Here is a 15,721-nt window from a genome sequence, read left to right on the forward strand (position 1 = left end):
GAAACCTGGGCACGGCACTGTGAACTGTGGACTTTGCCCCTGGTCCGGAATGTCGATTACGTAATGGATCTTACGTAGGATTGATGACGGGAAACGAGGAAGAAAGAGTAAAGATAATAAGATTGAAGAAAAAGATATTATTTGATCATTCGATATCCTCCACAAATAGGGGAGAAATATTCAGCACCATTATTGAAAACGACTGCCTAGAAGACTGAAATGTAAATAAATAGATAGCCTCCCTCCCACAGACTATCCAACTTCCTCTCAGCGACTTTTCATGTTTCTTTGCTGCTGCAACACGCACACACACATACCTCTGTTTCTTAGCCGTAGGGACAGCTAGCTTATCATTCTCTCCATCGTCCCTTTTTGGAAATAACTATCGTTGGGTCGAACTTCCTCGAGAATTGGATTGGTCTACGTGAGTGCCAACGAAGGCTACAATGAAGGCTCTAGTTGATCTGATCGACGTAGCCAAAATACGGAGCACCGTATGGTGGGGCTTATGTATCTTCTTCCTCACGTACTTCTTGACCCGTATGTCACTCTCGAACCTTTCCTCATGCTTTCTAGTTTCTAACAAGAGATTATGTAATAGTATTCATTGATATGTCGTCAAGCTGCGAAATTACGCTTACCCTCTTGAATTAGGATGACTTTAAGATCAGTTTGTAACAAAAATAATCCTTGACTGATACATGGAGTATTTGTTTACTCTTGTTCCATATTGTTGCTCTTATCTAGGCTTGGGTATTTCGTATGGGTTCAGTTAGGATAGTTCATATAAGGGACTAGAGAATCCATTTACTACCTGACTATTTTTGGTTCAGGTAGTTTTGGATTCGGTTCGGTTCGAATAGTAAAACTAGGAACCCGTAAATATCCGATTTTTTTTATTCTCATTCGGTTCTGGTTGTTATTTTAGATAGTTCAAATGATTCAAGTTAAATGTCGGATATTTTGAATAAAATATTGAATAATTAGAATGATTTAGATAAAAATATTGAATATTTCAAATTACTTTGAATATTTCGGATAAAAGTATTCTAATACTTTCGTGTAGTTCAGATACTTTATAATAATCTAGTTTTTAAATATTTTAGATACTCTTCATAGATTTTTTAAATTGCAAACATATATTTAATTATTTTATATGTATATATAATTTATATTTTTTATATATTTGGGTATCCGTTTGGTTTTCAGTTCGGTTCACTTATTTCAGATATATAAATATAGGAACCATTCGTATATTTAAGGGTTTTCGTCTGGTTTCAATTTCAGATATTTGGTTTGGTACTAGTTTGGTTCAGATTTTTTTTCCCCAGGCCTACTCATATCTTATGGCGTTGTTAACAACATAATGTTTGTGCTCTCATGCAGATACAAGTAAGTCTATGTGGATGAATTTGCCAGTGGCAGTTCTCATTCTTTACTGTCGTCCAATTCTTTTGAATCAGAATGAGTTCAGAAGGAAAGTTATGCCAGCTCCAAGACAGAGCCACTTGTATTTTCCCAGCAGGAAGCAGTTGTCCTTGAATGATGCTCGTCTTTCCGCTACCCCACCTCCTCCAATGTGGAAGTATAAGATTAACTCTCCTATAGTGGAAGCTGCGATCAATGATTTTGTAGATAAGATCCTTGATAATTTCGTGAAAAATTTGTGGTACTCTTCGATCACTCCAGACAAAGAGTTCCCTGAACTGACCCGTGGACTGATCATGAATGTTGTTGGTGAAATTTCGGTGAGGGTAAAAGAGATAAATATCTTCGGCTTAATCAGGTGCCGTACTTTATTCACTATTTGTTCATCAAAAGTCTCGAGTTTAGATTGGATGACTGATGAAATCGATGCTTAATTGTGCAGGAATATAGTTGATCTGATAGGTGATCATTTGGAGAGTTTTAGAAGAAACCAAGCTGCTATTGGTAAAGATGTTATGAAGACATTGTCATCTGAGGACATAGATAAAAAGTTGAGGGGCCATCTTATGGCTTCTGAGGAGCTTTATCCTGCACTCATATCAAAAGAGAGTGAGTACAAGGTATGATGGATAGTTCAGACTAAAACTAACTAGGTTCCTTCCTACTTTACGCAAACCTGTTCTTTTTTTCTTCTAACAGGTTCTTCAGAAAATAGTTGCTGGCATATTATCTGTGGTTCTCAGACCAGGAGAATCTCAGTGCCCCTTTGTTCAAACGATAGCTAGAGAGCTTTTGACTTGCTTGGTATTTCGACGTCTTGTGAATTTTGCATCCCCCGAGTAAGTTATCTTTTACCTATCTGTTGTCTTCCATAAAGCTGTGTTTGGGGTATAATGCAAACTAGCTAGGAGCCAGGAACAGTTTACGATTTCAGACTTCTTAGATAAATAAATACAATGGTATATATACATACGTTAAACTCTGCTTTCAGTTTACATGATATAAACACTCATCTCACTAAGGAAACTGCATCCGCATCGATGCACAGCAGCATTTTTAATGAAGCCATAGAGTTACTTGAAGAGAGCACCCAAGGGGAAGATGAAAATGTTTCAGAAGCTAATGGGTGGCACTCAGATAATGAATTGGACTCCAAGCATGTCCCACCAAGAGTGGTTAGACGTCTTGGAGAGCCTGAGAATCCATCCTCAAAATTGGAAAATGATTTAAAGGAAAAATCTGAAGTTAAGGGGTTGAGCGATTCGCAGCACGCAGATTCATCCACAAGTTTGGTTCACAATCCTACTGACATGCCACCTGAGGTACATCATAAATATCCCTTTAGTATGTCTCTCTTGCACAATCTACACCATACATTAGCCTTTTTTTTAAACACACAACATACATTAGCCAAATGACACAATCTGATGGCTTAGTGAGACATATTACCAAAGAGACATTAAAAGACGTCGGATCTTTTTTTGCATCTTCTATTTTTTTTATATTGGAATACTTATCCTCTACTTTTTATTACAGTGGATGCCGCCCAGTGTCGTTGAGCTGATTTTGAACCTAGTTGATAAAATGTTTCAATTAAATAGAGGAGGTTGGTTAAGGTGAGACAAAGTATTTATCTGTTGTAGATTATGCTATTCTATTTTTTTTTTACTAGGTCCCGTTTATCACATGGCGTTTTTGAATAATCTTTAAATGGTTGTATGTATTACTATAGGGCGAAAGTTTTCTCGGTATTGAAGAAAATGTTACTATTTGTGGAAGTTCCTGTGGATGACTGGCTTCAGAGGAGGATCCGTTGGCTGCGGAATGAAGACACAGTAGCTCATGGAATACGTTTGGCTCAAGATGTAAGAATTAAGTTTTCCCCTAACCTTGTGGTGGAAGTCAACTGAATCATTATCCGTTTCTAGATCCGACATCATGTTTGATCTTCGTGTTGCTGATAATCTTATTTGAAACTTCTCTCCAGCAATTATGGCCAAATGGCGTGGATCAGAATGACTCTAGTTCCCTTGAGCAGCTACTCAAGGCTGGAGTTAGTAAAATAAAGGAATTCCTTTTCAGTAAGTTCCTTAGGATCCCCTCAAATTGACTTTTATGTTCAGTTAGTTAAGCCTCATTGGAAGTAACATTTTGGTGTTTGATCAGATAAGGCCCCAAAAGCTTTAGTGAGGGTATGCGCTAGAGACATCCATCATTTCACTCAGGTTAGTCTTCTTTTACTTTCAGAGTAAAAGGGTTTCCATTAGGCTGAGGCATGCATCATTTTGGTCTGACTAATACTTGACACATAAATCATCGGATCGCAGTCAAACGTAAGCGTAAAGCAACTAATATTTGCAATACTGGAGCTGCTACTTCGAAAGGTTTTCCCCGAGCTGGAAGATCTTTTGAGAGACATAAGGGAGAATCCTCCGCATTGTCGATCAGAGTAAGAACGAAGGTCGCCTGTGATTAGCTTGAACCAGTTGCCTATCTTTTCTCTATGTTAATTTTCTATTTGGATTCTTTATATAGTATAGCTATTATTCCATGTGTGTAAGAAAAACAAGTGGTAATATCAATTCTTGTGAGTTTTTTTTTTTTGACATACAACAATGAAATATGGGTTTAGTATATAAACATCTTGTGTGTGGAAATTGCACAAAAAGAAGCTACACGTTTTCGCTGAGGACCATGAAGAATGTGAAAAGACTTCAGTTGAGATAAACATCCTCATCATCCAAAACATTATCTTCAGCTTATCTCTGGCAGAAGTTGTCGAGAATTCAGACCATAGGATACTTTCGAGCATAGACTTGTTCAGTTCCCAACCTTTGTTCGTTGGTTCCTTGGCAGATTCAACCTCCCACTATGTGTGACCAGTAACCTTACCTTTTTAAAACTCCGGAAACGAACTATTCATAATTAAAATTCAAATGCTATTACTAAAATACAAAAAACTTTAATTTTTGATCAAGTACCCAAAATATATATGTGAGTAAATCATTATATAATAAATATTCATTATTAGGTGCTAAATAGTATTTTAGATATTTTTATTCGAGATTAAATTCGGATTTGGTAGAAGTGTTTCTTTAAAGGGGCAATTTGTCAGATATTCATATTGGACCCTATTATTAAGCTTATAGCCATTCTACAGTAAGAAGTATTTGATGGGACAATTTGTGCACAAATGTGACCGAAATCTCCTTCTAGACGTGTGCGCGTAATATTGACATGCCAAACCTAAAACTGTCATATTATACTACATACCATATATTCTAGTCATAAAAAAGATCTAATCAGTTATGCGGTTAAGTTTCATTCATTACGTGACTATACTATACATAGTTACGATATAGTATAGAATACTCAAAACAAATACATAAACTTTTATTTCTTTGTATATACAATGTTTTAACAATTTGGGCAAGGAATCAAAGTTAGGGAGGGAGGGAGGGAGGGAGGGAGGGAGGGAGGGAGGGAGGGAGGGAGGAGAGAGAGAGAGAGAGAGAGAGAGAGAGAGAGAGAGAGATTAAGATGACATACTATAAACCCTATAGTATAGTCTGATTAAGATGGCATGAGGGAGGGTGGGATGGAGGGAGAGAGGGAGAAAGGGAGGGAGGGAGGGAAGGAGGGAGGGAGAGAGGGAGGGAGGGAAGGAAGGAGAGAGAAATTAAGATGACATATTATAAACTGTATAGTATTGTCTGATTAAGATGGCATGAGGGAGGGAGGGAGGGAGGGAGGGAGGGAGAGAGAGGGAGGGAGGGAGAGAAGGAGAAGGAGGGAGGGAGAGGGGGGGGGGGGGAGTGAGAGGAAGAGCGACGAGCGAAGAGGGAGAGAGGAAGAGAAAAGGGAAGGAGGGGGGGGGGGGGAGAGGGAGGAGAGAAAGAGAAAGAAATACTACACTATTACGACAAATAGAATAGTATACTACAATATCGTTTTTACGCTAAGAAATAGTGATAATGATGCCTCGTCGCGACAGAAAAGGAGAGAAGGAAGAGGAGAAATATGAGGAAAAGGAGGAGTAGGAGGAAGACAAGAAGGAGGACAAGACATAGAGATGATGTAACAATAAATGTTGTATTGTACTATTTATGTTTATTAAATAGAATAGTACAATGCAACGTGTGTATTGTTCATCTTCTCCAATAGTTCTACACATCTTCTGTTTCTTAATTTACATATATCGAAAAGTATAAAAATTGTAAAAAGTGAAAGATAGTGTTGAAGAATGAAAAATGGTGGAAACACATATGGTGTTGAAGAATGAAATAATTGGCAATGGTGATTGTGGTGATACTACGAAAGAAAATGAAAGATCATATCCAGATATGAAGTAGACAAAATTACAAAGAGCGAGAGAAGAAGAAAAGAGTGGTGCGTGTGATAAAAAGGTAAAAAGGCAATTAATACACAAATACACAGAATATCATAGCCAAGGTAATGTTATGGTTATAAATTTTATTTCTATTTTTCCTATATACGGTATAATTCCCCTTCTTTAAATTTGGATTTATTTGAGTAGAAATAATTTATTTTGTTTTTTTCTTTCGTAAAGAAAGACTTTGTACTTGTAATAAACTGACGTGGGATAAAGACCGCCTTTTTACCATCGCCTTCTCTCTCCATCATCCACAACCTTTGTCTCTCTTCACCGCAACCGCACCGGCCAAACCCTAATCTCCTCATCGGACAACAATCGATCTCCGGTTCAATCCCAAACCCGACATGAGCCAGACCACCGTTTCGCTTGGACTATAATGATCGGACCCCGTCTCGATTGCATGGAGTTTGAGCTATGCCGGAGCCTCGCCGTGGAGTCCGCCGTGGCCGTGCTGCCGACGCTGTAGCTCCGATTCAACAGTTGCCTACAGACAAGAAGAAACAGAGCAAAAGGGTTACCGAAGCAGCAGCCGTGGAGAGGCCGAGGACGAGGTTAGCGGCGAGGAAGTTGAAAGAGGAAGATAAGGTGAGCCTTGAGGAGAGTCCTGTTAGAGTAGAAGAAGAGGAGAAGGAAGTTATGGCGATTGGTAACGATAGTGGTGGCTCTAACAAGGCGGCTGCTCAGGAAGAAGAAGGAAACACTGCTCCCTTCCCTGAAAGGGTAAAGCTTTCTTTCTCTATGATTATAGCTCTTGGAGATGATCTAACGGTTCTGTCTCTTTGTTAGGTCCAAGTTGGAGGGTCACCGCTCTATAAGGTTGAGAGGAAGCTAGGGAAAGGTGGGTTTGGACAAGTGTTTGTGGGACGGCGTATTAGTGGTGGTAATGAACGTAGTGCTGGAGCTAGCATCTTGGAGGTAAATGTGATTCAATTCAAGGATTGTATTTATTAGCCTAATCGTGTTAACCTTGTCTCGCATCTTTGTTTTCCTTAATAGGTTGCTTTGAAGTTTGAGCATCGAACTAGCAAGGGATGCAACTATGGTCCACCACATGAGTGGCAAGTGTACAAGTGGGTGTTTTGATTCTCTCTTCTTTCTTACTATGTTTGTAAAATTCTTTTTTTTTACTCAGATTTTTTAGGTACTTTCTTGAGTTGAAATCTGAACTTGACAATTTCTTTTGTTGTGAGCAGCACCTTGGGTGGTAGTCATGGAGTCCCTAGAGTGCATTTCAAAGGGAGGCAAGGAGACTATTATGTTATGGTATTGGATCCTCCCTTTCACTTCTCTCCTTTCTAATTTTCTTCGGCAGTATCATTGATGACTGATGGTATATCTTTTTTTTGGCCTCAGGTTATGGACATACTCGGGCCGAGCTTATGGGATATATGGAATACTTCAGGGCAAGCGTGAGTATCCATTACACATCCTTGTAGACTTGTAGAGTTCTTGTCTCTTCCATTAATAAAGAACTAATGTCGCTTTCTATACATGAATATCCAAAATTTATTTGGTTCTTCCAAATGCTACATTAAAAATCCAGTGTAACTGCCCTAACGGTTCTTTTCCTTTTCTCTTAACAGAATGTCCTCAGAGATGGTAGCTTGCATTGCAGTTGAATCACTGTCCATCCTTGAAAAGATGCATGCGAAAGGGTTTGTACTTGAACTTTTTTCTCTTTGTATTTATCTTGGTTAACCAAAGTTACCTCTGTGTTAATATGTTTTATCTTTGTTAACTAGCCTAACAAGTCATGATTTGCTTTGGTTTCAGTTATGTGCATGGAGACGTTAAGCCAGAAAATTTCTTACTCGGCCAGCCTTCAACGTCTCAAGAAAAAAAGCTGTTTCTTGTTGATTTGGGACTAGGTTCGTTGATTTCATTCTCTCTGTGACTTTTATTAGGTGCTTATTTACATTTCTCATGTTATTAACTAACTTTTCAGCAACAAAGTGGAGAGAAGGTGGTGGGGGCGGACAACATGTTGAATATGATCAACGTCCTGATATGTTTAGGTAACAATTTTGCAACTGGTACCTAATTCTGACTTCTATATTCACTCTTATTTTCTCTCTTCTTGAATATTTCTCTCCTTGATTTTATAGGGGGACAGTTAGATACGCAAGTGCACATGCTCACTTAGGGAGAACTGCTAGCAGAAGAGATGATCTCGAATCATTGGCATATACATTAATCTTTCTTCACCGAGGTAGATTGCCATGGCAAGGATATCAGGTACTGCAAACCTATCTTTTTTTCTGCACAAAAAGTAGAATGATGTGGTTAGCATGTTTCTTTCTCTGCTAATCTTTTAACTTGCTCAATTTTCAGGGAGATAACAAGTCATTCCTCGTTTGCAAAAAGAAGATGGCAACATCGCCGGATATGCTTTGTTGTTTCTGTCCCCCTCCTTTCAAGCAATTTCTTGAGATCGTGGTAAATATGAAATTTGACGAGGAACCTAACTATGGGAAGTTAGTATCTCTGTTTCAAGAACTCTTGGGAGAAAATCCGGCAATTAGGCCTATAAACACAGAGGGTGCCCAAAAGGTGACGTTTTCATCCGTTACATTTACCTTTCTTGCCTATTGAGTAGTCACTTTGGAGTTGTTGTTTGACGTCTTGTATTTTTTTTGGTGGTAGATCATATTTCAAGTTGGACAGAAGCGAGGTAGGTTGAGCATTGGAGAAGAAGAAGAAGATGCCCCTAGGAAAAAAGTCCGTCTAGGAGTCCCTGCAACACAATGGATATCAATTTATAATGCAAGACAACCAATGAAGCAGAGGTAAAAGATTTTATGGTTACCATCAGTTAACTGTTGATGTCTTTTGATCTGTCCACTGCCTCAAGTGGGAAGTCCGTTTGTGTCTTAAGTGTTTTCTTGGTAGTATAGAACTTTGATTCTTGGCCTCAATGTGTCTACAGTGAAGGCAATTTTTGACCAACAATCTACTTGTGCAACTAGGTATCATTATAATGTGGCTGATACGAGACTGGCACAACATATTGAGAGAGGTACCGCAGATGGTCTGTTAATAAGCTGTGTATCATCATGTTCGAATCTATGGGCATTAATAATGGATGCTGGAACTGGCTTCACAAACCAAGTCTACGAACTCTCTCCTGTCTTCTTGCATAAGGTTAGTCCACAATGTTTTTCTGTTAATTATTTTTAGGTGTTATTTCAAGATGATCTTATATGAGAATAAACTCTGTTCTGTTTCAGGAATGGATAATGGAACAGTGGGAGAAGAATTACTACATAAGTTCTATTGCTGGCGCAGCCAATGGAAGCTCCTTAGTTGTCATGTCAAAAGGTATAATATACTTTTCCTGCTTTCATAAAAACTTTTATACATAAATGGTATTTTAACCATTGATGGCTTATTCCATTTTTAATTTAAAAATTGGGTATTGAAGGCACGGCGTATACACAGCAGTCGTACAAAGTAAGCGATTCATTTCCATTCAAGTGGATAAACAAGAAGTGGAGAGAAGGCTTCCATGTAACCTCTATGGCAACAGCTGGAACCCGATGGGGTGTTGTTATGTCCCGCAATTCTGGCTATAGTGAACAGGTTAGACTTCAACAATGCTTCTTCGTGTGGTGTCTTCCTTCATAAACTACCTATTTATCTCTCTCTGTCTCCAGGTTGTTGAGCTGGACTTTCTGTATCCGAGTGAAGGCATCCACAGGCGTTGGGATGGTGGATTCAGAATCACATCAACAGCAGCAACTACTGATCAAACTGCTCTAATTCTAAGCATCCCACGGCGTAGGCTGGTCGATGAGACACAAGAGACATTGCGTACCTCTCAATTCCCCAGCACACATGTCAAGGTGAGTAGAGTGAAGATTACTTTAATTCTTTGAGATTTTTTCTCCCTTCCGATGAACAATGCCTGAGATCTTGTGCATTGTTTTACCTTCTGTTGTGCAGGAAAAATGGGGAAAGAATCTCTACCTCGCATCACTAAGCTATGGCCGAACTGTATCTTAAAACTGTAAGAAGACAGAAAGAAGCTTCAATTATGAAGTAGTGAGGCATAATCACTTATTTAAGTAGACATTAAACTGCTATTTATTTTTTTTGTATTAAGAGGTTATTTTGTTGCAAGTATAATATATACTATTACAAGGATTCACAACAACAAAAATAGACTGTTATTCTTCAATGTTCTCTCCATACACAACCTGAAATCTTCAACTTCAGTTCCTTGCTGTTGGAATTGTCAGCAGAGAAGTACAAAGCCAACTTGCGAGTGATGATCAAGCCGTCTTGGCTGTCACGAACGGTTTTGTGACTGTCACGAATGCTTCTAGGCACGCCCTGCCATGTCATCTTTCTGCCATTGCCACTGATCTCCAAAGTGTAGCTGAAGCTTGTTGCTTCCTCTTCATCTCCCATAAACTGCATGTAAGCTATGTACATGGGCGTCTTCTTAAGGTGGAATGCTTCAAAGTATAAGCATAATTGTCGACCGTAACAATCCAGAAGCTGCAACCGTTTTGTATGGGAAAAGAATTAACAAAGCTGAGCAAAAGGAACACAATGTTAAGTAATCTTAACTTACAGTTAACATCCAAGTAGCATGATGAAGATGTTTAGGATTATGATGGACATATCGATGACTGAAACTTCTCCCATCATGCATTTCAACATGATGATCATTCCTTAGATGCTGAAGCAGCCACTGAGTATCTCCTGTGGCTGTACACTTGGATCCAGAGTAGGGACAATTATACGGGTTTTCCTTATCATTGTTGACCTCTCCGGTGTAGTCATTGGAACACTGTAATAAGTGGTGTTAGTTACAATGTCTTCTCATTTATCTAATAGATTTGTATACATACCTGGTAGATTGTAGAAGTAATCTGATTTGTACAAACCGGATAATCAAGCAACTCATGGACCTGAGATTCAATCTGAAGGTGATTGATTCGAGGTTCCATTTCGCTAGAATTCATGAAATCGAAAGGCAAGTGATGAAGTGAAAGAGGAGAAATGTGTATGAATGTAGGTTTGTTATGTATGTATGTATGTACAATAACCACATACATACGTTTACGTTGTTTTAAGTTTCAGCTTATAATGATTGAAGACAACGTGAAGTAAATGGTGAAATATAAGAGTTGGCTCCTGAGATTGCGTGAAAGAGCTTGATTTTAGGGGAGAAAATAATACAGACAAAAACCATATAGTATATGACTTGTGATTGAAACTACAATTTAGTCAAGGTTCTTGGTAACACGACACCCTGAGTTGTCATACCATGTATCCAATTGGGTCTTGCAAGTTGTAAGTAACCATCAGTTTCATATGCCATGTGGACAAATGACTCTTAACCAAATCTAATTATTGCATTTTATTAAAACCAAAAGGCAATACTGATTGATCATCTTTTAATCAGTCATGGGTAAAAAGCAAAAGACATTGCATGAGAAGTGAGAACAGAACAAATTCCAAATACAAAAAAAAAAATCTTGTTGTCTGACATTGGTATTAATGGAAACTTTGGAAATTGTTCTCATTTACTGTTTAAATAAAGGAAAAAGTAATTTTGAAAAAGAGAGAACTTAACATTAATTATAAATATTTCATAATACTGTAGTATCAACAAAATGAACACAAAAGTAAACTAAATTCACAGACATTTATTTTCTTAATATAAATAAACTAGAGTAACAGAGAATAATTGAACATATAATTACATAAAACTTAATATTAGTAGTGACATTTAAGATTACAATACTAGTCTTTTCATCATATATCCACATATACTACTCTTGAAAACTTGAAACACACTAGCAGAACACTTTCCGCAAGTAAATCACACACTACTCTCAGTCTCACAGATGTCGAAGGGGGAATATCTCATCTACCAAATCCCCTAAGATTTGATAAAACGGGCTACATAAACATGGGCCTACCAAATAAGACCCATTGGGTTAGTACTTAATATTAATGTAGAGTATTATCATAGTATATATAATATGATAAAAAAATGGAGGATGAAAATATGTTACACGTCATTATTGACATAACCAAAGAGGCCCATATACAAAGTTATGTAACGTTGAAGATAAAGAGAACATGCAAATGTTAATGATGTAGGGTCATTGTCTCTCCATTTCATCGCACTATGATAACAATGACATTTCGCCCCGATTCATATTATGTTTCACATGGCCTTTCAACATCTCTCTACTCACATGTCATTTACTTTGTGATCCCAATTCTGTGATAAATCAAACATAAAGTTCTTAAACCTCTTATCCATCTTATGGTCAATCTCTTTATATATTTGGATCTCCAAAAAAAAAAAAAAACTTTGTATACTCTGGTTTCTGATATACCAAACAAGAGGTCATAAAGTTTTTTTTTTTGTGAAATGAGGTCATAAAGTGTAAAAACCAAAATAATAAAGGTTCCGGTGAATTTGATTAGAGCATAGGTTTCTGATCATGTGTGTCCATGCATCTACACGCATAGATCGTATATGATGACTGGACCAGGTGCGTTTATGCAGGTACCTGTATGGCTGTATAAAGTGTAATCATTTTAATGCGCAGAAGTTGAACGTATAATTGTAATGATTGTTGAATAAGATACCTTTTCATGCTAATAGTTGTACACTTTCGACCTGCATAGCAAAGAAAAAGGTGGTTGCAGGCTTGCAGCAACTAGATGCTCGAAAATGGCACGTAGTGGACCTCATTTTTCATTGTTCCTACATTAGTTTTACATTATGAACTATGACTGTGGCCACGTTAACGTGTTTGGGTGTGTATATACCGCGGTGCGTACTGAACCATCTTATTACGAAAGATTGTTGTTTCAAATTTTACTCTCTTTTAGCTTTTTAAAAAGATGTCTCTTTCTTTTCTGGTAAATAGTTAAATAGATAATTGTCGAAATAAAAGAAATGGTGGATGTAGCTGGTACAATAATTAATTACACTTAAATTTGTTTATTGATTTTTACTCAAAATGATAATAAATGTATGTTACCGTTCTGGAGAGATTTAATGCAATTGTTCCTCGGAATTGAAAAATCCATTAGCAAAATCAATACGCAACCTCGGAAGAAAACATAGTTTTTAATGACGGTAAAGACAATTCATTATGTCAGTGTCATTATGAAAGTGAAAACACTAGAGTATAGTAGTTACAGAATCCAGGGTTCTTGCGTGTTTCTGTGGGATGCACAAAAATAAATTACTTTTTACTTTATTTAAAGAAATTTCTTGTAAAGTTTTTTTTTTTTTGAAGGGAAACATGTCTATTAGAGCATCTCCAAGGGCACTCTATTTTTTCCTCTATAATTTACACTAAAATAGAGTAACTCTATTATAGAGTTAAATTTGCTCCAATGGTTCACTCTATAATAGAGTTACTCTATAATAGAGTGAAATATAGAATAATCTTATTTTTTTACTCCAAATATAGAGTGAAAAAATAAGAATACTCTATATTTCACTCTATTATAGAGTAACTCTATTATAGAGTGAACCATTGGAGCAAATCCAACTCTATAATAGAGTTACTCTATTTTAGAGTGAAATATAGAGAAAATTATAGAGTACCATTGGAGATGGTCTTAAAGACACAGACCTAACCTCCGGGTGGAGGTACAGCCCACGGATAAATCTTTTCTTGGACATTCAAATGAGCCGAAAGCAATAGCTCATATCCGTGTGGCCAGCGGGGTTCGAACCAAAGTTCGCTGTATTGGGTTTATACCCTCAAGCGCTAATGGACTACCACCATTCTCTTAAAGTTTTTACCTGGTTTGTTTCTAGTTCTACTGACTGAATTAAATATGCAAGTCAGTAAGTGGGATTAAATTAGTATTTGACAAGTTTTTTTTTTAATTTGAAGCTGCTACGGATTGAGAGTAGTTTACCGATTATCTTAGGGATTATTTTATTCTGTGTATTTGAAATTTAAAAAACATCAATTTTCCTTGTCAAAATGATTAAAAATGGGAGAAAAAAATCAATAGCATTTTTTTTCAATTATCATGGAAGCTATAGACCTTTGTCATCTCAAAGTTCGATTTAAGAAATAATATTTCGTCCTAAGAATGGTTTGAATCACTGAATACACAACAAAAGAACAATCCTATTGCATTACACTAGGCCACCAACAATTCGATAGAGGAAAAGACAAAAACAAAGAGAATATGTTCATGGTTGCAAATTTTGTTAATGATATTCTACAAGTCGGACCTTATAATATATCACAATACTCTATATAAATTTGTTTTATCCAACTATACTTTAGAAATTCAAGATTAATAGTGTAGTTCCAAATACCCGAATACAACTGATGGCTCGCTAACATTCTCTTATTTACATAGGTTACGAGTTAGCGATTAAATTTAGGGTCCTTGTCTCTAAGCTATTGATGTAGGACCGGCTAGTTAACTATAGATGCAATATAATAACGAAGACGACTAAACAATTGTCAATATTAAAACGTGCATGTGATTTATTTTTTAAAAAGTACCCCGCAGGATGCATTCTATTTCAAAAATTCAAAGTTGCTTGTTTACCAGTTAACGGGTAGTATAAAATAGAGACTAGTTTTTAGTTTTACCATGAAAGTTGAGTAATCACTAGCGATTAGTTAACATAAGTATAATACCCGTCGCCAAACGTTGTTGCTTCTGTAGAGACTCTTCTCTTTCCTTTTCTTCTTAAAGAATTCTTAATTTATGCATAATATTATACAACAATTGACGGCATTGGCCGCCGGCGCCGTTGATGATGCGTCTCGCGACGGTGACATGACAGAGCTTACTGAACATCTGGGACCCATTAACTTAAAAGTGTGTGACGCTTAACGGAACTAATCGTCTCAGCTAATCAAAGTCTATTGATTCAAACAAACTAAGTCCCCAAATCACTAGAATAATTAATCAATTATTTTCTGTTCAGAGATAACGTGGGATTACGCATGGTGGAAATTTTTGTTTCTATTGTATTTAGAGTCAATTTCATTTTCACCCATTGCTATTTTTATCTAAAATAGATATTACTATTTTTTTCTCTATATTCAGGAGAAGAAATAACAATCTCTATTTTCATTCTATATTTTAAAAATTGTTATTATAGAAGAATACATTGAAATAAGTTTCAATCTCTATTATAGGATCTTAAAATACATTGGAGATGGTATTATAAAAGAGGTTCACACGTTTTAGAGGTTTATTTTTTTAAAAAAAATTGTAATAAGGAAAAGAGTTAACAATTGTGAAATTAGAGAGATAATGATTAGAGGCTAGTTGGGATTGGACGGGTCCACGAGGGTTTTACTACATGACACCGAGCCTGAACTAGCTACCTGTGATTGTGCTCTGTTCATTACTTTACTTGCACATATTTTGGACCATTTCCTTTTTTATTTTGTTTCTTACACATTAGCATACTTTAAATTAACTTATTTATTTTCTATATAATCCAAACCTATTTATTTTCCATTTATTTGAATCCATGCTAAATAAGTCTTTTTATATTATAAAGAAAAGAATATATGTGCCTTGATTATATTTGAAAGTAATATAAGATCAACGTAGTTAATTATATTAACTTCCAGCATCTAAAAAGACACTGAAGACTTGTCGGCTGTGTCTACGTACTTGTTTATAGAAAACCGCGTTTAGAGATGAAGGCTGCGTTTGATTCAAATTTGTCATTTATAACGACGTTAATTAATTTCCCAATGCCTGTCGTCGAGAGGGTAGATAGAGATCTAAAATATGGTCACAGCTACAAAATTTAAATTCAAACTAAATAACGTTCTTTATATTATATAGTACTACTACATAGTACATACTATTTATTACTAACTACTGATAAAGGAGAAAAAGATAAAGAACAAATGTGGTTAT

General features: G+C 36.6%; 3 protein-coding genes across 5 annotated transcripts; 2 read left to right on the plus strand and 1 right to left on the minus strand.

Annotated features, from left to right (window-relative positions):
* The first annotated feature begins 90 nt into the window (after window positions 1-90).
* LOC106390896 lies at window positions 91-4,036 on the plus strand. Of its 3 annotated transcripts, none has more exons than XM_013831441.2 (10): window positions 91-540; window positions 1,387-1,786; window positions 1,871-2,048; window positions 2,128-2,267; window positions 2,420-2,750; window positions 2,965-3,044; window positions 3,161-3,293; window positions 3,416-3,509; window positions 3,595-3,653; window positions 3,756-4,036. In XM_013831441.2, the coding sequence occupies exons 1-10, from the start codon at window positions 447-449 to the stop codon at window positions 3,879-3,881; spliced, it is 1,635 nt and encodes a 544-aa protein (XP_013686895.1). In that variant the 5' UTR covers window positions 91-446; the 3' UTR covers window positions 3,882-4,036. The 3 variants fall into 3 exon arrangements, with proteins under 3 accessions (XP_013686895.1, XP_013686896.1, XP_013686897.1); XM_013831442.2 differs by having other exon boundaries at window positions 92-540; window positions 2,477-2,750; XM_013831443.3 differs by having other exon boundaries at window positions 96-540; window positions 2,480-2,750.
* A 1,960-nt stretch (window positions 4,037-5,996) lies between these two features.
* On the plus strand, window positions 5,997-10,001 carry LOC106390464 (casein kinase 1-like protein HD16). Its single transcript, XM_013830933.3, has 16 exons — window positions 5,997-6,544; window positions 6,611-6,739; window positions 6,821-6,894; window positions 7,018-7,087; window positions 7,178-7,233; window positions 7,408-7,479; window positions 7,598-7,692; window positions 7,770-7,839; window positions 7,930-8,059; window positions 8,156-8,374; window positions 8,468-8,610; window positions 8,791-8,965; window positions 9,052-9,142; window positions 9,246-9,403; window positions 9,478-9,666; window positions 9,767-10,001. The coding sequence occupies exons 1-16, from the start codon at window positions 6,239-6,241 to the stop codon at window positions 9,824-9,826; spliced, it is 2,037 nt and encodes a 678-aa protein (XP_013686387.1). The 5' UTR covers window positions 5,997-6,238; the 3' UTR covers window positions 9,827-10,001.
* Window positions 9,902-12,193, minus strand: LOC106390465 (probable inactive E3 ubiquitin-protein ligase SINAT6). The gene is made up of 3 exons (XM_013830934.3): window positions 10,681-12,193; window positions 10,401-10,619; window positions 9,902-10,324 (listed from the first exon to the last, which is right to left on the minus strand). The coding sequence occupies exons 1-3, from the start codon at window positions 10,885-10,887 to the stop codon at window positions 9,998-10,000; spliced, it is 753 nt and encodes a 250-aa protein (XP_013686388.2). The 5' UTR covers window positions 10,888-12,193; the 3' UTR covers window positions 9,902-9,997.
* Window positions 12,194-15,721: the final 3,528 nt, after the last annotated feature.

The sequence above is a fragment of the Brassica napus genome, chromosome A3 (assembly GCF_020379485.1).
Source record: "Brassica napus cultivar Da-Ae chromosome A3, Da-Ae, whole genome shotgun sequence".
NCBI lineage: Eukaryota > Viridiplantae > Streptophyta > Magnoliopsida > Brassicales > Brassicaceae > Brassica > Brassica napus.